At 44.2% G+C, this 14,529-nt stretch overlaps 1 protein-coding gene across 1 annotated transcript; it reads left to right on the forward strand.

Moving 5' to 3' along the window:
- The first annotated feature begins 1,104 nt into the window (after positions 1-1,104).
- DMRTA1 (DMRT like family A1) lies at positions 1,105-8,491 on the forward strand. Its single transcript, XM_015427742.1, has 2 exons — positions 1,105-1,570; positions 7,644-8,491. Exons 1-2 carry the CDS (start codon positions 1,105-1,107, stop codon positions 8,489-8,491), a joined length of 1,314 nt encoding a protein of 437 aa, XP_015283228.1.
- Positions 8,492-14,529: the final 6,038 nt, after the last annotated feature.

A 14,529-nucleotide genomic window follows, 5' to 3' on the forward strand; every position in this document is an offset into this window, starting at 1 on the left:
CACCCAGAGCCTCTTTCTAGAGTCTGTTGTGTTTATTTCCACAACAGGCCTTATTCCTAAAGGTAAAAGTTTCCCTTGCTTGAAAGCCAGTCGAATCCAACTCTAGGGAGTGGTGCTCATCTCCGTTTCCAAGCCAAAGAGCCAGTACTGTCCAAAGACTTCTCCATGGTCGTGTGGCCAACATGACTAAACACTGAGGTGCACAGAACAATGTTACCTTCCCATCAAAGTGGTACCTATTTATCCACATGGAATTTCTTGCTTTTGAACTGCTAGACTGGCAGGAGCTGGGGCCAGAGATGGGAGTTTGCTCTGTCAAGCAGCACTAGGGTCTCAAACTGCCAAGCTGCGGACCTTCTGGTCCGCAGCTCAGCGTCTTAACCTTTGAGCCAACGTGGCCCCTTTGACCCTTATTCCTAGTTTTATTTAAATTGTAAACTGCATTGAATTCCGCAAGGTAGAACAGTAGCCAAATCAAATTTTACATAAATAAAATACTGGTAGAAGACCTTAATTTAGCCTCTGAGACTGTATGGAGAGACTTCACCTTGTGTTCTTTTCCCAGTGTAGGTTTAACGCCCTAATGTGCATACTTCTGTGTGAAGCACCACTGGGTCTTTTTTTGCTTTACAGCAAAGCCGCAGAAGATGCACTCGTGGTTGATTTCTGGCAGAACTGTTGCTGGAATTTTAGCAAAGATCGCTGAGTCGCAGCATGTGACCCATGCAAAGTATTTATATTCTTAAGCAACCGAGCACGCTCAAGATCACTCAACGGAGATTAGTTGTGTTTGTATTTTTTTTTTTGACATCCTAAACATACCTTCCTCGTATTTTTTTTAAATGATTGAACGCAGTCAGCCCAGCCTTTGCAACTTTACAACCGTGTCCTTACCCACAGAACAGATGGTTGACGCTGACTGAGCTTCAAGAATGTCGATGTGTTTGTGAACTTTTCAAAAAGTTTCAGATTCCCAGAAAGGAAAGACCTGCGTCCGTCAATGGGGCGAGGCAATCTCGCGGCCACGCCCCCCGTTCTGGTACACTGAGCGAGCGCCGGAGGGTCGCCTCAGCCGCAGAAGCGTCCCGAGCGCTGGGCAGAGCCATGGACCCGGGGAGTTCGCCCCTCCAGCCGCAGTCGTCGAAGCTGGCCGCCCCGCCGTCCACAGCGCCCCCTCCGTCGGTCGTGTCTCTGCCCTCGGGGGTGCCGATGCCGCCCACCTTCTTCCGCCCGCCCAGCCTCCTCTTGCGCGCCGCGGCCGCTGCAGCCGCGCGCAAGCTGAGCCGGACGCCCAAGTGCGCGCGCTGCCGCAACCACGGCGTCGTCTCCTGCCTGAAGGGCCACAAGCGCTTCTGTCGCTGGCGGGACTGTGCGTGCGCCAAGTGCGCCCTTATCGCCGAGCGCCAGCGCGTCATGGCCGCCCAGGTGGCCCTGCGCAGGCAGCAGGCGCAGGAGGAGAGCGAGGCCCGCGGAGGCCCGAGCGGCGAGGCAGTGCCCAGGCAGACTGGCGTGGAAGGAGAGGTCGCCACCTTCAAGAGCTGCTGCCCGGAGTTCCAGCGCGGGAGAAGAGGTGGGCTGGGGTGGTGGTGGGGTTTACAATGGGGGAGGCTTTCCAAGAGTGGATCTTGCCACTTTGCTGGTGTGGGGGATACAAAGGGCAGGAACGCGGGGCTTAACAGTACTCAGTGAAGTCCTGGAACAAAAAGGTGGTGCCTCTGAACATGTGCAGAGTGCGAATGGAAAATTTCGAAGAATAACGCATCCATTTCATTTGTGTGTGGTTCTAGATAGTAAGGAAGTACGAAGCTCAGTCAAGGCATTTTTGTTGGTAAACCAAATTTGACGGAAGATTCAGAGTCTGCTTTACCCTTGCCATGTTGACATAGTATTGCTTGAGAAAGATCTTTAAATGTGCATCTCCAGATCTTTGTCTGATTATTTGGGGGCCAGTCACAGTAAATCCAGCCGGTCTTACTGCTGATATATAGAGTTGTGCAGAACAAACAGTTCCACTGGCTATTTTCTTGCATGCAGTTGGAAACCTCCCCTGCTCATGCCTTTAGTAGCGGGGCAAAATGTGACTGTTCTGAATACTGAGAACAAATTGTAGACAGAATCCTCCAGATGTTATGATGAATTAGTTCATTTCAGTAGGGTTGTGGTGGGGTAACTCTCCTTATTGGGAAGAAGTTCTGGGCCACCTTGAGGGCCTGCTAGAGCCAGGTACTAATTAAATGATAGCAATGTTGGTTCTTAGTTCTTCTGTCTCAAATCTGCACAGAAGCAATTTTCAGTGGCACTTACTCCTAAGTAAGCACGCTTAAGTTTGCAGACCTGCATGTTGAAGCAATTGCATTCTCATGTAGTCTTCTGGATTGGGCCATCAGCTATTTCATCATTTGACAAGATAATAGGCTAACAATAGTTCTGGATTGCTACCAAAAATGATACGAGACATAGGCAGTAATGATGAAGGCCCACATAAGCATGAAGTATTGTTGCCAAGGCCTGTATAAATATTGAATGTTTTGAAACAGAATAGAGGTCATTAAGACTGAAAACACCGTTTCTGTATGATGTGAGCAAAGTGAACTGAACCCACAGACTGCCTCTCAAACAGAGAGCTCTAATAAGTATAAGATATAAGCTCATCTGCACACTTCAGTAATCAATGGGAGCATTGATGGCAGTTCTATGGAACTCTTATTCATTGCCACACAACATGAGTAGGGAGCATTGCTGAAGTGTCTATGAACTAAACTAAATAAACCCATCCTTCCTAATTAGCCACTGCCATCTCAAGTGGAGAAATGGTTACACCTTCTTACTCAGTTCCATCACAGTTTGAGAAAATTTTTCCTCTCTTGATGCGCTAATCTCAGTAGGGAAAACATAAGAAGCGCAGGGACTCATTATCCCTCACCTCTATAAAAAGTGAAATCTCTCATTCTCAAGCTCCTGTAAAATAGGAGGGTACATGAGGACAACTGCCTCATTCGTTTCCCCCCTCTAGTTTAGTTTGTATCCCACCCTTCCTCCGAAGAGCTCAGAGCAGTGTTCACAGTTCACCCTTCCTTTATCCTCTCAACAGTCCCTTGAGATGACTGAGGGTGAGAGAGAGAGAGAGAGAGAATGACTGCCTAAAGGACACCTAGCGAGCTCCATGATACAGTGGGGATTTGAACCCATGTTTCCTGGGTTTTAATTAGGGTTACCAAAAGCCTGGAGAAAAATACCCACATTGGTAATAGAGGCTTAGCGGGATGTTATTTACCAGGTGATATTATTCACCTCCATGCCCTGAAAAACATCAACAACCTGTTTCCACATAGTTAAGTTTCTATCAACAGGGCAGGGCTATTTTTCCTTCCAGGTTGCTGGCAACCTTTTTCTTAATCCAGCACTTTGCCACACTTTTTCAATACGGTGTCCGTCTCCTTGTCTGTGTGGATCATCTCCACTAACTGGAAAGGAAAACTTGTGTATTTCTTACAATTCAAGAATGTCCTCCTCAGTATTTTGATTACGAGGCCTGGCGTCAGGACTGCCGTGGTATAATTAGATGAGCTCATATGAAAACAGTCCTAGAGTTAGTCTAGCCCTGCTTGTGTAGCAGTTGGTGGGCAAAATGCTGCAGCCGCAGCTTTGCTATTATATATTTTTTCTAGATCACAAATTGGGGAGGCTGGCTGGCAAAATCAATCAGCACTGAATGCTCACGTATTTATAGCATTTGTATCCCACCTTAAGTCGTGTAAACAGGATTTCCAGGATATGTCCCATTGAGCACTAGTTACTTTTAACAATGTTGTTGTGTCACGTGTCCTCCAGGGACACCATGGGAAATACCCTCCACTTTACAAGATTGCTGTAGTGGCTGGACTAGGTTCTGAGAGACCCCAGATTCAAATCCCCTCTCTGCCGTGGAAGCTTCACTAGGTGACCTTGGGCCAGTCACACAGCCTCGGCCTCACCTACCTCACTGCATTAGTATGAGGTTAAAATGGAAGAGGGGAGAAGGGTTTCCACTGGGGAGAAAGGCAGAGTATAGATGAAGTAAATGAATAAGGCTGCGGCCACACACACTAAATAATCCACTTTCAGTGCACTTTCCAACGGGATTTTACTGTGTGAACTGGCAGAATCCAGTTGGAAAGCACATTGAAAGTGGATTATTTAGTTTGTGTGACTGCAGCCTAAAACGTGCAGATTCTTCACGCATGATGGATTTCCTATGTGCCTAGAATGCCTATTTAGGATACTGCATGCTTCTGCTTTTATACCATCGTGCACGGTTAAGCCAGCCATGTTCCTCTCACTGTGTGAGTAGTCTCGACCGACGGAAGCCTCTTACTATATGTACCATAGCAAAAAAGATATGTACCTTTAGCTCTGGGTGCATGTGCTGGCCTCACAGAGTCTTTTATACAGTAAATTCATCACGTGTGACATGGATGCAGCCACGGCCGTGCTCTTTAAGAACTGTATCTTTTCAAAGCAATTGACAAGCTGGGCCTCTGTCTCCTCAGAAACAAGGCCTGTTATGTTGTGTGTAGGATTGCAGCAAGAACGACATTCGTGTGTGAGTGGGAAATGGTGGCTGTATGAAAGAATCTCAGTTATCTGTATGGTACATGGCTGTGAATGGAGAAAATTGGGGTATGTATGCATGTGCGTGCATCTGATAAGCAGGACCACCCCAAGGGTTTTTGGTGCCCTAGACAGTCAGTGGCTTTGGTGCCCCCTCCCCCCTGCAACCTGAGTGCACACAGAGCTACTGTGACCCAGGCAAACCCCACCCCACCCCATGACCCAGGCAAGGAGCCCTCACTGTTACTTAGGCAACCTGCTCTTCATTCTTCCTCCCTCTGTTTGGGGGGGGGGGGGCTGGGAAGGCTGAATCAGGGATAGGTGGGTGAGGCAATCACAGTCTGGCCTGCGGTGCTCCTGCTGACCATGCAGTGCACCTGGTGGTGATGCTGGGAATGGTGGTAGTGCCCAAGGGGGTACTACTTGTCATGGCTCCTACTTGCCATGGCTGATCCAGACTCAGCCAGACCTGCCCTGAACCTTGTTAGGTGCCCTGGTACCCTAGGCTGGCTCTGGTTATAAGTAGTACTTATTTAAGTGCGTAATCCCTCCCCTCCTGGCAGGTAAAATCTTGCAGGGAGTTCAGAATACAGACAGTGAAGCTTTTAATTCTGTGTATTTTTAATGTTGTTAATTGGGCTACTACAGTTGTGCCCTTGCAACTTGGAGTTGTGGTATTAGCCGCTTTGCATTTAGGGAGCTAAGGATATATATGTGTTTTAGATAAATAAACATTATTAACACAGCTGTGATTTGGAGATGTCAGGTCCTATGAGGTGGGATCCCAACAGCTGCTTGTTTTCCCGTGGAAGAGAGCCATAAGATGCACCAAGAGGTCAGAAAGCGGAGATGAACTTTCCTTCGAGAGAGAACCATTTGCTCTATCTGCCAGGAAGGGCGAGATGGGTAGCTGTTGCAAAACATGATCTGAGTATTGAGATGTGCAGGACATGTGCCCTTGGATGATGGGGAGATGGGGGTTCCCCTTCCCATGTGGGGCAAGTTCCCTAAATCTGGATTGAAAAAGAGGCTTCCCACCAGCAAAGGCAGGAGGATTTATAAAGACTGAAAACATCTGTAATCCTTTCTCCAAATGCTGGGAGCCAGATGCCCCTTCAGGGAGCAGGTGGGGGTTTGGATGTGCATTTGTTCCATGTTGGACATAGTGCTTCTGTATTGTTAAGTGTACTTAGTATTGTATTTTCCTGTTCTTTTCATTAGACCTGTAACCTGTAGGTGTGATAGCTATTTCCCCTGTCTTGTGCTCTGACTTAATCAGTAGCAGTAAAGTCTTTTCCTGTTTAAGAGAGCAGACTGTGATTCAAAGTTCTCCTTGTGCACCTTAGATCATTTGCTGACGCTTAACCATGCACACACAGAAGAAGGGCTGAAGTAATTGGGGAACTAACTGCCTTTCTCACATGCTCAGATGCTGCCTTTACTAGTGTTCCCCAAGTCAGTGGTAGGGTGGGAGGTTGGATTTCTAACTTGGGGTGGCATGAGAAAGAGGAACATGCTTTACATGCACACGAGGATGCAACACACATGTAAACACACATCGACCCAGGGCAGGTTTATGACAAATGCCTCCTTAGTAGAAGTGGAGCGCCTTCAACCATTAGAGAAGGTGGCTATCTGCCCATTGCTGAAAAAACCAGGGGCTCGATGGAGAGGATATGGCCAATTATGGGCTAGTGTCAAACCTACCTTTCTTAGGGAAAATTAATTGAGTGAGTGATAGTAGAACAGGAGCTTATGGACAATGCAGGCACCTGTCGTCCTTTCCAGACTCTTGGTAGCTGTAGTGGACAATCTGCCAAGAGAAATGCTTTCTTGCTGCTAACCTCTCAGCTGCCTTTTACACCAGCGCATCATTCAGTTCTGTGGCACTGTTTAGAGTACGGAGTGGGAATAAAGGGGCAGCCTTTAAATGGCTTTCTCTCTTTCTCTCTTTCCAAGCAGAATGCAGTCAAACGTTGGCTGGGGATTAGAATCAGCAGCATGGAGTTTGACCTGTGTGATACCGCAGGGTTTGCTGGTATCAACCATGCCATTTAATATCTGTGTGAGACCACTGCTGAACGAGATTATCCAGCCCTTTAGAACAAGGTGTCATCAATAATACTGTCTAGCTATAAACTTCTTTAAGCCTCCAGGTGCTGCCCTCTTTGTTCCAAGGCAGTGTCTATCTGCTGTGAGCCAAGAGGTTAAGGGGGAAGAAGCTGAATGTCCTCAAGACAGAGGTGATGCTGGTTGGAAAGGCTGTCAGTCTAAAATAAATGGAATTGCCCACACTGGGAAGGGTATAGAGCCTGGGTGTCATGATGGACTCAGCGCTCTTATTTGAAAAGCAGACATTTTAAATATGGAGGTCGGCCCAGTCTTTAGACCTGTCTAATCTGGCCATGTTGATCCATGCAACATCAAGCTTACTAGACTATTGTAGCATGGAAATGCCCTTGAAAATGGATCTGGGACTTCAAGCTAGTGGTGAAAAACAAAACTTATTTATGGTTATCTTGGCGCAAGTTACTTTGACCATGTTAACACCTGCTTTGAGCATACCGCACCGGTCGCTTGTGATTCTAGGTCCAGTTCAAGGTGCTACTGGTTATTTATAAAGCCTTTCATGGTCTGGAACCTATGTACTTGAAGGACTGTGTGGACCTATGTTGCAGCTTCATTCTTCGAAACATATTCGCCTTGTTGTCCCTTCTTGTGGGCTCCTATGTTGCAGCTTCATTCTTCGAAACAGATTCGCCTTGTTGTCCCTTTTTGGTGAGGTCAGCCACCGCTCTTGTGTTTTTCCACGTTCGTGCTTGCAGGATGTCCTTCCTGCATTGGTGAGGAAGACTTCCAACACTGCTGAATTCTAGAAAGTTTAAAGCTTTTTAGAAGGGCATTTAGTTAATGTTTGTATATGGGTTTTACATTTTTCTTGGATCGGTTTTAATTTGTTGGCGTTTGCTGTTTTTAAAACACTGGCTGTTTTAAAGTTGATGTTGTGAGTCACCTTGAGGCCTATAAATAATGAAATAATTTTTCTTTTCCAGAGGAGAAGTTTCAGAAGTATGACTTCTTTTGCAGCAAGCCAGGCAGTTCTCTAGCTTACTCACATTCACCTTCCCTAGTGTCCTCGGCTGAAGTTACTAGAGCTGGTGGAGACCAAAGAGAGAAGCCCTCTGGCATTCCGATTCCAGGTAAAGAGAAAACTGACCATCCTCCTGGTCCTGAGGAGCTGTTGGAAGGTGCTGATAGCTCAGCATCTCTGTCTTCTTCAGACATGGAATCTGGAAATGAAAGCGAATGTCCCAAGCACTTTGTCAACTCCAGTATCCGCTTTCCTCCTTCTCCGACTACTGGCGTGGCTTCAAGACTCAGAAACCCACTTGATATTCTTGCCAAGGTCTTCCCAAGTCATAAACAAAGCAGATTAGAAAAGATTCTGCAGTTCTGCAAAGGGGATATAGTTCTAGCGATAGAGCATGTACTGAACATGGATGAGCACAGACAAGGACTCCAGAACATTGCGATCCCACCCTTGCCAGAACGCAGTGTCTTCCAGAGGTCTTCTGATTTTAGCCTCCTGGGAGTAGATGTCAGAGCACTTGGAAATAAATCAGCATTTTCTCCTCTTCAAACTAGTCCAGCTGCCTTTGCAAGTGAGGTGAATCTTTATGGGTTAAATCCTAGACTGGGGATCAGACCTCTGAGGATGACTTACACCCCTCCAGGATTTATGACACCCTACTTAAGATCCGGGTTGTTTCCTGCTTTGCCGTTTCACTCAGCTATGGACTATCCCTTTTCAGGAGTGATCAAAGATGCGTCTTATTTCTCCAGTAAAGACTCAGTTGCCAGAACTGAGATATATTCGAGACAAGGCGAAGAACACAAATAGTGTCTTGACCAAATTGTCATTTTTGTAGTACTTGTGATACATTCAAATGGGTTGACGTTACTGTCAGATCCCAGATCTCAGAGGTACCGTCTATTAATGAAGAGCTGATGAAAAGTTTCTAATCTTTAAAAAAGGTCTTAATGGGATTCTTTATTTTGACACAGAACAATTTGAAATCTGAGAAAAGTAATTTAACGTTTCTAAAAAAAATTGCTTCCAGAATATCAGCGGTGAAGAGCTCATTAAAACTAGCACTGATTTTTGAAGATGAGCTTCCATAAAGAATGCTCATTTTTTATGTGTTCTGGGAAAAAAATTGAAGTGGCAGTAAAGAAGATGTGAAAAATCCAAGTTGAAATGTTTGCTTGGAAAAATACAATAAATAATAATGTTTGAATTCCCTTTTGCATTTTCTGGGATTTTTGATTTGTTTGTTGTAGTTGCTTTGAGGTATTAATGTTTCAAATGGAAAAACAGTTTTTCAGACATGGAAACCTAGGCTGCATTCAGATATCACAACAAAACGAGTTTGTTCTGGACAGGCACAAGCCTTAGTTAACCCCCTTGGTCTCCCTCTCTTCCCCCTTCCCTTGTACAGAGCCCTGAAACCAAAGACAGAAGCGTTCAACTGTAGTGTGTAGAGAAGTCCCAGTGTAGGGGCCTTAACAAATAGTGGCTCGCTTCTTTCTTAGCATCTGGGATTTTTGACCACAATTTAAGAATTTTGCAGTGCAGAATTATTTGTTTCCTAAGCCTGCTGAGTTCACCAGATTTAGGAGGGTGTAAATCTGTTTAGGAGCGGGGACTGTTTCTCACTAGGAAAGAAGCATTCTGTTGATTAAGGCATCTACATTTAGAAACCTTGAAAGGTGCAGTTGGCTGAAATTATCATGACATAATGGAGAAGGGAAGCACATTGTCACAGCCAGATTTTGGCTTGTTTGTGAACTAATCCTTAATAAACATTAGGCGCTTAAATGTATGCTTTCTGAGGCAGCTGGGTATTAATGTAATAAGGAGTTTAGTTCATCAGTCTAACTTGCAAAGGATGCTTAAGGTCTTCAGATTCTAACTTTCAAAGAATGCTTGCAATTGAGAATAAATGAAGGAACGTGTTGACTGCAGTTCTTATGGTCCAGGTAGCGGCTTGAACAGCTATGACAACATGCTCCTTCTGGCTCTGTAAGCTGCCGGGATGGAACTAGATGTCATCTGACCTGAACATCTGGGATGAAAAAGTGCAATTAGTAAGAGTGCTGTGTCTCTTAAAGGATTATTAAGGTGTGATGCCCCTTCTCTACTCACACAGTGTGCCTACCACCATCTACAACTTATCTTCTTCAGGTTATGGGTTATACCATCACACTCACCACCCTTCTTGTCTCTTTTAAAATCTACAGAGAGTCATGACCGTCTCACACCTCGGGTCCTCTCTCTCACGCCCAGAGGCACCCACAGACAGGGTAGCCCAGCTACTGTTCCAATGACGCGCTGTGCCCATATGTTCACATCCTACAATATATGTACATAGGCTGAGATATTAAATTGTGTGTGTGATTTTTTCCCCTTAGACACACAGCCCACAGGGTTAATCAAACAAGAAAGTGTTTATCTATGCTAAGAACAAAACACTGAGAAAAGCAAGTATAAGAAACACTGTTTCATTTCATTGAATTTTGAACTGAGGTCCTGTTCCTACAACTGGGATCCTTTAGTTACAAATTTACTATTCTCAGCCTGCTCTAAGCAGCTCTTCTACATAGTTCCACTCAGTCAGGAAATGTTTTTCGCCACAGCTCCTAAGCGGTCCCTTTTCTGCCATTTTTCAAGTCTCCTCCTCTCAGCATTCTATCCGTTCACATTGGTTGCTCTTAGAGAGAGGTGGAATTCAGCCTGTCTGTCACACAAGGTAATGTATGTGAGTTTCTAGAAGTCCTTAGGAGAAACTTCTGCATAAATACTAAGGTCCAAAATTATGGGATTACAGCAGTGAATGTTCACAGTGAATATTAAGCTGATGTCCACACTAACTGGTCTGTTTTCATATTTTAAAGACACTGATTAAATGTGTAAAAGGTTGATAGTGTTCTTTGTGGACTGTTTCTTAATTGTGGACATTCAGTCTAGCCCAGTCATCATATTGATGTGCAACAAATTTAGAGTCCAGTGGTACAGACATGCACACAGGTAAAAGCAGATAGCTGCCGTGGCACAGTGGTTAGTCAGCCTAGGACCTGGGATTACCAGGTTTGAATCTCTCATTCAGTCATGGAAGCCCATCAGGTGGCCCTGGACCCATCACAATATCTCACCCTAACCCTACCCTCACAAGGTTGTTGTTGTTGTGAGGATTAAGTGGAGGAGTTCCAGAGGAGATCCAAGAAATTACAGGCTGGTCAGTCTAACGTCAATACTGGGTAAGTTGACGGAAGTCGTTATCAAATTATTAGGCGCATTGATGAACAAAATTATCATATGGCAGTGGGTATAGTGTAGCCAGGAGATCCAAAGATTGTCTAGCAGCCTGAAACTAGCTCTTTTTGTGGCAAGCTAGGTTTATTTTTGGGGCTGAGAGAACTGTGACTGACCCATGTGGCTGCATGTGGAGGAGTGGGGAATCAAACCTGGTTCTCCAGATTAGAGTCTGCTGCTCTTAACCACTACACCAAACTGGTTATTGAGGAAGAATCAGCATGGATTCTGTAAGGGAAGATCTTCTCTCACTAACCTTTTAGAGTTCTTTGAGGGGGTGAACAAACATGTGGACAAGGGGGGACCCAGTAGATGTTGTTTACCTAGACTTCCAAAAAGCTTTTGATAAAGTTCCTCATCAAAGCCTCCTAAGTAAACTCAGCAGTCATGGGATAAGAGGACAAGTCCTCTTGTGGATTAAAAACTGGTTAATTAACAGGAAACAGAGTGAGTATAAATGGGCAGTTTTCACAGTGGAAGGTGGTAAACTATGGGGTACCACAGGATTCAACACTGGGTCCGGTGCTTTTGAACTTGTTCATTAATGATTTGGAGTTGGGAAGAAGCAGTGAAGTGGCTAAATTTGTGGATGATGCTTGTTCTGGGCGGTGAGAACCAGGGAGGTCTGTGAGGTGCTCCAGAGGGATCTGTCGAGGCTGGACAAGTGGGCATCAATGTGGCAAATGAGGTTCAGTGTGGGCATGTCAGAATAATGCACAAAAATCTAAAAGCCAAATATCCTAACTATAAATATACATTAATGGGGTCTGAACTGGTGGTAACTGACCAGGAGAGAGATCTTGGAGTCATGGTACATAACTCACTGAAGATGTCCACTCAGTGTGCAACTGCAATAAAAAAGGCCAACACTATGTTTGAAATTATTAGGAAGGGGACTGAAAACAAATCAGCCAATATCATAATGGCCCTATATAAATCTATGGTGCGGCCTCATTTGGAATACCGTGTACAGTTCTGGTCACCACACCCCAAAAAAGATAGCATTGGAAAAGGTGCAGAAAAGGGCAACTAAAATTATTAAGGGGATGGAAACCTTCCCGATGAAGAAAGCTTGGGGAAATAATGATTATGGGGTGACATGATAGAGGTTTACCAAATTAAGCATGGGATAGACAAGCGCTTGTACAATAACTCATGGGCACTCCAATTAATGAGTGGTAGGCTTAGGACAGATAAAAGGAAGTACTTCTTCACCCAGAGAGTAGTTAACATGTGGAATTCACTGCTGCAGGAAGTGGTGGCAGCTACACCTACAAGCATAAACAGCTTCAAGAAGAGATTGGATAAACATGGAACAGAGGTCCACCAGTGGCTATTAGCCACTAGGTATAGATTTAACACTATGTCTGGGGCACTGATGCTCTATATTCTTGGTGCTTGGGAGGCAACAGTGGGAAGGCTTCTGGAGTTCTGGCCCTGCTGGTGGACCTCCTGACAGAACTTGGTTTTTAGCCATTGTGTGACACAGAGTGTTGGACTGGGTGGGCCACTGCCCTGATCCAACATGGCTTCTCTTATGTTCTTATGAGTAGAGGATGATGCAAAAAGCTTCATAAGGGAGAAAAAGATATGATTTTTTAAAAGCATAATAAGATCCCTTTGTCATTTATGGGCTAAGGGGATAAAGCATGTATTAAAACTCTTTTGCAGTAAGGTTCCTCCTTCAATACCAGCTGTGTGATCCCATAGTAAATAATGTAACACGATTTGCTTTTTTGTTTGAAGTTCAAGAATTTTTTTGGTGTTGCTTTCCTGACAGTTAATATGAGATAATTTCTGTAACTTGCTGTTTTTTCCTTCTTTTGCTATTGATAAAAATAAAGACACTGGACACTTGAAGCAATCTTAATTTTTTGGTGCGCAGGCACAAGTCTCACACTTGTGAAAACTCTTTGGCGATTTGAATGGTAGCACTGATGGAAAATCAAGCTTTTGATTCAGTCTTGTGGTCAAACCGCAGATGATTTGATTCTGGGTTGCATGTGCAATAGAGGAGTGGCTCTCTGCTGCAACCTGTTGAAAGTTGGCCCTCAATGTGGTACGTGTCACAGGAACGAAGTGTGGCCAGAACTGTGCTGTAGAAGCATATGTCATACAGTGCTTCATGTGCAAGAGAACTTAGTGTTAAATGCATCAATTTTTGTTTGATATTCTGGTGTAATTAAAAGGTGTGGTTATCTTTTTGGCAAAGTAAGTAGCTAATAAACTTTGTGCCTTGGTAGTTTAAAAAAATAAAGCAAGTTTTGCACAGTTTCTGTGTATACATTGTTACATTTGTGACTGCAAAGTCTCTAACACCACTAGAAACAAAAGCAATTTATCACCATCTTGTGGCCACCTTTGCACATTACAGCTTCAACTAGAAAAAATTGGGATTTTGTGGGAGGGGACTGGACATTCAAAATGAGACCACTAAGAGCTGGGAGGAAACTTTAACTTCATTGAAACTGAATCTAAGGTCAGGGTTTAGTTCAGAATGGTATACAGAGAGGTGTGTGCATTTTCAGTTAATGTTTAAAATCAGACTTAGAGCAAAGGATTTAAAGTAGTTTACTTGGTACAGTACAGATTCGTTTGAATAAGGGAAGCAAAACTGACTTTCTCAAAACCACTTTGGTTCTGTATTTGATTGTTGGATTTTGTTCATTTTAAATTGCTTATATGATACAAATTTTTAGACAATTTTTGAACCAACTGAATTAGGAGAGAACTGAAAATCTAGGTCCCAGTTTGGAGCAAGTTAAATGCAAAGAAAAGAATGCTTAAATGCAAAAATCCTTTTGTCCTCTCTGACCAACCTTAGATTAAAAGATGTATGTGTGTATGTACATATATAAAGTGTGTGTGTGTGTTTGACCATGGTCAGTGCCCTTCACAGTGCTTCTACCTTCTGTTTCGTTGAAGGTCCTGACTTCACAGTGAGAGGAGATAGTAAAGAAAGAACTCAGGTTGCAAGATAATATGATCTGTTCTGTCTGTAACCATGATTTCAAAGCCAGCCTTTGTGTTCCTTGATTACTTAAAAAAGATCCAACATTTTCAGCCACTGTTGGGGAGGGGCTATGGCTCAGTGGTAGAGTATCTGACTGGCATGCAGAAGGTCCTAGGTTCAAAGCATCTCCAGGTCAGGTAGGAGGTGATAGACCCTGTAGAGTTGCTGCCAGTTGGAGTAGATAACCCTGACCCTGATAGACCTGTTGTCTTATTCAATAAGAAGCAATGTTGTGTGTGGGTCCTTTATTCTGATCTCAAAATTTTTGATGACTGATCTACTTCTTCACTTACTTGTGGGTCCTGAAGAGTACAGTAATTCCATGCAACTTCCCCTTACCATTCCCTTAATCAGGAATTTCAAATTAGTCAGCATTGAGTAAGTTTATATTTTGTTTTTCATATTTAGCGTCCTTAGCTAGGTAGCATTACTTACCAATGGGCCATATTTCATGGTCGTGCTATGGAACCATGCAGTTTCATAGAGGATATCAGTGTGAACATTTCATCAGAGTGTTCGGCTGATAGGATTTGGGGGATTTTACATTCTATCT

This window comes from Gekko japonicus, unplaced genomic scaffold, assembly GCF_001447785.1.
Source record: "Gekko japonicus isolate JY-2015 unplaced genomic scaffold, Gekko_japonicus_V1.1 scaffold440, whole genome shotgun sequence".
Taxonomy (NCBI): Eukaryota; Metazoa; Chordata; class Lepidosauria; order Squamata; family Gekkonidae; genus Gekko; species Gekko japonicus.